This window comes from Otolemur garnettii, unplaced genomic scaffold, assembly GCF_000181295.1.
Source record: "Otolemur garnettii isolate 467f Iridium unplaced genomic scaffold, OtoGar3 scaffold00176, whole genome shotgun sequence".
In the NCBI taxonomy this organism is placed as follows: domain Eukaryota; kingdom Metazoa; phylum Chordata; class Mammalia; order Primates; family Galagidae; genus Otolemur; species Otolemur garnettii.
Genome location: NW_003852571.1, coordinates 2,233,859 through 2,241,441, shown reverse-complemented (window position 1 = coordinate 2,241,441; position 7,583 = coordinate 2,233,859). Strand labels below are relative to the sequence as shown.

Genomic DNA, 7,583 nt, shown 5'->3' with positions numbered 1-7,583 from the left:
CTGGCACATAGTGACCACTGAATAGATTAATGGTGAAAGAATGAATGGATGAATGAAATAAATGTTGGTAAAGGCAAGTTTGTGGCTGGGCTGACTGCCTCCTAAACCTCTAGAGGGGAATAATTATGGATGTTTATATTCAATGCATTAAGGCAGGAATTTTTTTTTCTTTCTTTCTTTTTTTTTTTTTTTGGAGACAGAGTCTCACTATGTTGCCATTGGTAGAGTGCTGTGGTATTACAGCTCACAGCAACCACTAACTCTTGAGCTTAAGCGTCAAGCCTCCCAGGTAGCTGGGACTACAGGCGCCCACCACAATGCCTGGCTCTGTTGTTGTTGCAATTGTCAGGCCTGGGCTGGGTTCGAACCCACCAGTCTTGGAGTATGTGGTGGGTACCCTAACCACTGAGCACTAAACACTGAGCTATATTCTTATTCTCTATTTATAGATAACAGTAACAGAATTTTTTTTTTTTCTTTTTGAGACAGAGTCTTACTGTATCACTCTGGGTAGAGTGATATGGCATCATACCTCACAGCAGCCTCTAACTCTTGGGCTTAAGCTATTCTCTTGCCTTAGCCTCTCAAGTAGGTGGGACTGCAGGCGCCCACCATAATGCCTGGCTATTTTTTGGTTGTAGTTGTTATTGTTGTTTGACAGGCCTGGGCTAGGTTCAAATCTGCTAGCTCCAGTGTTTGTGGCCAGCACCTAGCCGTTGAGCTACAGGCGCCGAGCCCAAAAACAGAATTCTAAGAATGGCTCGGCGCCTTTAGCTCAAGGCTAGGGCGCCAGCCACATACATAAGTAATGGCGGGTTAGAATCTGGCTGAGGCTTGCTAAATAATTAGTGACAACTATAACAAAAAAACAAAAAAAAATAGTTGGGCGCCTGTAGTCCCAGCTACTTGGGAGGCTGATGCAAGAGAATCATTTAAGCCCAAGAGTTGGAGGTTGCTGTGAGCTGTGATACCATGGCATTCTACCGAGGACAACGTAGTGAGACTTCGTGTATAAATAAATAAATTCTAAGGATGATATATGGAATAGCTTTCTTTTATTACTACTCAAAAAACTTAATTCCTGTTGTTTCCAGTTTTATGTTTGCACTCAAATACTTAGGAAGTATATTCTTTTTTTTCCAGATTGTCTCACTTCTAAAGATATTACTCTTCTTTAATGGAAAATATTACTGGTTAATAAATCAAGACCTTTTTCTAATTAAGTTTTTATTAAACTGTTTTAAGCTAAACTTAAGGGAGGGAAACTGGGATTTTATATGTTTTCTAGGCTGCCACAGCACATTCCCACAGATTGGGTGGTTTAACCAAACAAGACACATGTTTACTCATGGATCCAGAGGCCAGCAATCAGAAATAAAGGTGTTGGTGGGGCTGTGCTTCCTCCAGGCTGCTTCCTGCCTCTCCCAGCTTCTGGTGGCTCTAGGAGTCCTTGCTTTGTGGTAGCATAATGCCAGTCTCTGCCTCTGCCTACTTGGCTTTCTCTGTTTTTCTTCTTCTGTCTTTTGTGAGGGTACTGGACATGAGATTTAGGACCTACACGAAATCGAGCTAAGATCCTCAATTATATCTACAAAGACTTTTTCTGATTAAGGTCACATTCACAGGTTCTGGGGGTCAAGACTTGGACATATTCTCTTGGGGGCCACAATTCAGCCCAGTATACCGGTAAGTCCAACTTAATCATGAGCAGCATGAAAAAAAAAAATTTAAGTGTAGTGATGTGTGGACTTTTGTTAATTTTATTTCTGAAATTTTTAATGTTAATTGTTTTTTTCATTAGGAAATATGCAAAAGCTGAAACTCTTATGACAGTCACTGACCCTGTACATGACATTGCATTTGCTCCAAATTTGGGAAGATCCTTCCATATTCTAGCGATAGCAACCAAAGATGTGAGAATTTTTACATTAAAACCTGTGAGGTGAGTTTCAGGAATAATTAAGAATATGGAAATATTGTTGCCTCCTGATTATTGTAGAGGAGAGAATAGATATAGCTATGATCTGTAGAATGGATTTTTTTCTTTGGTCTTGCTCTCTTAAAGTACCATGGCCTTATAATAACCTCAAACTCTTAGGCTTAAGTCATCCCCTTGCCTAAGCCTCCCAAGTAGCTGGGACTACAGATGCATGCCGCTACATGTGGTTAAATTTTTAGATTTTTTGAGTGAGAAGGTCAAACTGTATTCCCTAGGCTGGTCTTGAACTTCTGGCCAAATATGAACCGCCAATCTTGGCCTCCCAAAGAGGTTACATTATGGGCATGATCCACTTTTATCACCCTTGGTAGTGTGCTGTGGCGTCATGGTAGAGTGCTGTGGCGTCATAGCTCACAGCCACCTCCAACTGGGACTGCAGGCACCAGCCACAACACCCACCTATTTTTTCCTTGCAGTTTGGCCAGGGCCGGGTTTGAACCTGCCACCCTCAATATTTGAGGCCAGCACCCTATCCACTGAGTCACAGGTGCCGCCTCGAAGAATGAATTCTTTCTTGAACATTTTATTTGTAAACATACGACTTTTTTAGGGTGGGGAATTGAACAAAGAGAGGAGATTTTTATTTTTATTTTTATTTTTTTTGGAAACAGTCTTAATATGTCACCCTCGGTAGAGTGCTGTGGTGTTACAGCTCACAGCAGCCTCAAGCTCTTAAGTGATTCTCTTTACCTTAGCCTCCCAACTAGCTGGGACTGTAGGCACTTGTACAACAACTGGCTATTTCCTTTGTTGTACCTGTCATTGTTTAGCAAGCTTGGGCCAGGTTCAAACCTGCCAACCTTGGTGTATGTGGCTGGCACACTAACTATTAAGCTATAGGCAATGAGCCAGAGAGGAGGTTTATTGATTGATTGATTAATTGAGACATAGTCTTGCTGTTGCCCTGGGTATAATACTATGGCCTCATAGCTCACAGCAGCCTTTAACTCCTGGGCTTAAGCAATCCACTCGCCTTAGCCTCTCCACATGCTGGCACTATAGGTGCCCACCACAAAACCCAGCTAGTGTTTTGATTTTTACTAGAAATAGGGTCTCTCTCTTGCTCTGGCTAATCTCCAGCTCCTGAGCTCAAGCAGTCTACTCACCTTGGCCTCCCAGAGTGCTAAGATTACAGGCATGGGCCAAGAGGGGAAATTTATATTCTCTTAATTATGTTTTATGTAGGCTGCTAACTGAAAATAAATTGGATTCTCTGAATGTAATTGGTACTCTTTAGATTTTTAAATGAATGAGAAGTGGCAGCATACTTAGGGAAAACTAAATCAGCATGGAGATACTCTTGTGAAATATTTAGCTTTAATTTTGTTGTTTTTCATTTTCTTTTTTCCATTCTTCCATTCTTTCCTTTGAAAATTAATTATCAATTATTTTTTTTTTTTAGACAGAGTCTCATTTTGTCGCCATCAGTAGAGTGCTGAGGTGTCACAGCTCACAACAACCTCCAACTCTTAGGCTTAGGCAATTCTCTTGCCTCAGCCTCCCGAGTATTTGGGACTGCAGGTGCCTGCCACAACACCCAGCTATTTTTTGTTACAGTTGTCTGTACTGTTTTAGCTGGCCTGGGCTGGGTTTGGACCTGCCACCCTTGATATATGGAGCCAGTGCTGCCCTAATTATTATCAATTTTATTCTTTGACCTTGTTTGTTGATTCTTTATTCCATAAAACAGTGAATATCTTTTTGGGTGCTCACTCTAGATCAGGGGTCTTCAAACTTTTTAAACAGGGGGCCAGTTCAGTGTCCCTCAGATCATTGGAGGGCCAGACTGCGGGCCCCAGGGTGAGTTGGCTGCTAAGCAGGACAGGCAGTGGCAGCAGAAACACCCAGCAGGCCGGGTAAATGTCCTAGGTAGGCCACAGTTTGAGGATGCCTGCTCTAGATTGTGGAGAGTCAGATGAAAGTGAGCTGGTGGCTGGGCATGGTGGCTCATGCCTGTAATCCAGCACTCAGGTGGATCACCTGAGCTCATGAGTTAGAGACCAGCCTGCGCTAGAGTGAGACTCTGTCTCTAAAAAAAGAAAAAATAGCTGGGCATTGTGGTGGGAGCCCATAGTCCAAGCTACATGGGAGGCTGAGACAAGAGAATCGCTTGAGCCCTAGAATTTGAGGTTACTGTGAGCTATGATGCCGCGGCACTCTTTCAGGGGCAACAAAGTGAGACTCTGTCTCAAAAAAAAAGAGAAAGAAAATGAAACTGGCCAAGGGGTGGGGGAATATGGATGGCACATTATTATAAAAAACTACAGGAAGTAAAGGAGACAATTTGTATTTTTTATTTAGAATTTTATATATATATGATTTTTTTAAAAACTTTTCTCAGAATTTCTCATTCTTTTTGTTAATAGGAAAGAACTTACTTCTTCTGGTGGTCCAACAAAATTTGAAATCCATATCGTGGCTCAGTTTGATAATCATAATTCTCAGGTCTGGCGAGTGAGTTGGAATATAACAGGAACAGTGCTGGCATCTTCAGGAGATGATGGCTGTGTAAGATTGTGGAAAGGTAAGATTTCAGTGATGGGATAATTGTTAGTTTTTATTTCCACTTAATGTGAACTTGGAAATTTTTGAAAAAAAAAAACTTTACACGTACTTTTGAATTAATACCTTATACATATAATTTGCTATTTTGACCATCACTTTCCTTAGTTTATAGCCATTACTGACTAATTGAATTTTTTAAAGCTTCTGTGTGGAACAGAAATACATATGTGTATATATATATATTTTTTTTTTTTTTGAGACAGATTCTCATTCAGTTGCCCTGAGGTTGAGTGCAATGGTGTCATACCTCACAGCTACCTCAAATTCTTGGGATCAAGTGATACTCTTGCCTTACCCTCCCAAGTAGTTGGGACTATAGCTGCTTGCTACAACTAGCAACTATTTTTAGAGATGGGGTCTGGCATTTGCTCAGGCTGGTCTTGAACTCCTGAGCTCAAGCACTGTGTCAGCCTCAGAATTTTTTTTTTTTTTTGAGACAGTGTCTCACTATGTCATTCTTGGTAGAGAACTATGGCATCACAGCTCACAGCAACCTCAAACTCTTGGGCTCAAGTGATTCTCTTTGCCTCAACCTCCTATGTAGCTGGGAATATAGGCGCCTGCCACAATGCCTGGCTATTTTTAGAGATGGGGTCTTGCTCTTGTTCAGGTTGGTCTTGAACTGGTGAGCTCAGGCAACCAGCCCACCCCCTGCCTCCCAGAGTGCTGGGATTAATGGTGAGAGGCCTGGCCTCCTTACATTTATATGTAAGTAAAATTCATTATAATGAAGACAAAGAAGAATCTATCATTTCTACGATTAGAGAATTATCTCTGTTAATACTTATCTTTTAGGAAAGGAGATGGCTGATGAAAACTTTGTTTTTATTTTTATTTATTTATTTATTTATTTGAGACAGAGCCTCAAGATGTTACCCTGGGTAGAATGCTGTGACATCACAGCTCACAGCAACCTCCAGCTCCTGGGCTTAAGCAATTCTCTTGCCTCAGCCTCCCAAGTAGCTGGGACCACAGGCGCCTGCCCCAATGCCCGGCTATTTTTTGCTTATATTTGTCATTGTTGTTTGGCAGGCCTGGGCTGGATTCGAACCCGCCAGCTCTGGTGTATGTGGCTGGCACCTTAGTCGCTTGAGCTCAAGCCATGTTTCTAAGTTAATAATTTTTCAAAAACTTAAATAAAATTAAGAAAACTGAGGTAACGTTTATTATGAAAGGTATATAACTTGTGGTTTCTCTCTAGTTAGTTGTAGTTTAAAGATATGAGTGCAAGTTTTTGCTCTTGTGCGTAGGAATTAATCATGGTAACATATTTGGCTGTTTTCCTTTCAGCTAATTATATGGACAATTGGAAGTGTACTGGTATTTTGAAAGGTAATGGAAGCCCGGTCAGTGGGAGTTCTCAGCAGGGAAACACAAATCCTTCCCTAGGTTCAAATATTCCAAATCTTCAGAATTCATTAAATGGATCTTCTGGTGGCAGGTAGGCTGTTTTGTGGGAAAACTAGAAATTATCTTCTTTTTAAAGCATTCTGGTAATTATACTAAAGGCAGGTTATTTCATGAGTTATAAGATAGAATGAAGAAATTTATATGTAATTATGGTAGTAGAATTAAGAAGTCATTTTGTTAGCTCTGTATTTGGCTTACTTGGTTGTAATATTTACAGGTAGATCATGAGGCCCCAAAACTAATTGTATTCCAGAATTTAGTGGTCTATCCCTAGAAATGTTTATAGTTTTTGAGATTTTATTTTTTGCAATAGTGAGAGGAAGAGGCACTGTAGTTTAATAGAGTTTTAGTCCTAGATGTACAGTAGTGTTTTTAAGGCTTACAGTGTCACCTTTTCATCAAGTCAAACTCAAGTTTTGAATAAAATACGTTAAATTAAAGCTTTGTAAGGCAGGGTGCAGTGGCTTAATGCTTGTAATCCTAGTACTCTGGGAGGCTGAGGCAGGTGGATTGCTTGAGCTTATAAGTTTAAGACCACTCTGAGCAAGAGTAAGAGACCCTGTCTCTACTAAAAATGAAAACTGAGGCTTGGCGCCTATAGCTCAGCGGCTAGGGCACCAGCCACATACACTGCGGCTGGTGGGTTCGAACCTGGCCTGGACCTACCAAACGACAATAACAACTATAACAAAAATTTAAAAAAATAGCCAGGCATTGTGGCGGGTGCCTGTACTCCCAGCTACTTGGGAGGCTGAGGCAAGAGAATCGCTTAAGCCCAAGAGTTTGAGGTTGCTGTGAGCTGTGATGCCTGGGTACTCTGCCAAGGGCCACATGGTAAGACTCTGTCTCAAAATAAAAAAGAAAGAAAAACTGAGGCAAGAGGATTACTTGAGCCAATTTGAGGTTGCTGTGAGTTATGATGCTACAGTGCCCTACCCAGGACGACAACGTGAGACTCTTCTCTAAAAAAAAAAAAAAAAAAAAAACTCTGTAGAAGAAAGCATGTTAAATAATTTTGCTTTTGTGTATAAAACTAATGGCAATTGTAAGAGAAAATGATGCAATCTGAGATCTTGGTTTTTACAATGTTTAGGGTATATTAGGTTCTTGTTTATCATAATAATATTAGATGTGATCTAAACTCATTCTTTTAGTATCATGTTTAAATACAAAAATATATATATTTGTAAAATACCATTTTATTATGTTTTCATGAAAAATTTGGAATAGAATTCAGGAAACTGAAATGTAGCTTTGATGAATTGTCTTGCAGTTATCTTTTTGTTATCGTAAATAAAAGAACAAATATTGTATTTAAAATTTCTTCAACTGCTTTTATATTGTTGCATTTTTGTAAATATGTTCTTTTAGATTGTGATGTTTAAAGTATTTGCATTAAAACATTTTTTGGTTGGCTCGGCGCCTGTGGCTCAGGCGGCTAAGGCGCCAGCCACATAGACCTAAGGTGGTGGGTTCGAATCCCCAGCCCGGCCCGCCAAACAACAATGATGGCAGCAACCAAAAAATGGCCGGGCGTTGTGGCAGGCACCTGTAGTCCCAGCTACTTGGGAGGCTGAGGCAGGAGACTCGCTTGAGCCCAGGAGTTGGA

General features: G+C 40.6%; 1 protein-coding gene across 1 annotated transcript in view; it reads left to right on the top strand.

The window, feature by feature from the left end:
- The window catches only part of SEH1L (SEH1 like nucleoporin), a 34,543-nt gene extending 28,069 nt beyond the window's left edge, over positions 1-6,474 (top strand). The window contains exons 6-8 of the mRNA XM_012811823.2: positions 1,802-1,942; positions 4,366-4,523; positions 5,855-6,474. Coding sequence (XP_012667277.1) covers positions 1,802-1,942; positions 4,366-4,523; positions 5,855-6,009 — 454 coding nt within the window. The 3' untranslated portion in view covers positions 6,010-6,474. The remainder of the gene's footprint in view (positions 1-1,801; positions 1,943-4,365; positions 4,524-5,854) is intronic.
- Positions 6,475-7,583: the final 1,109 nt, after the last annotated feature.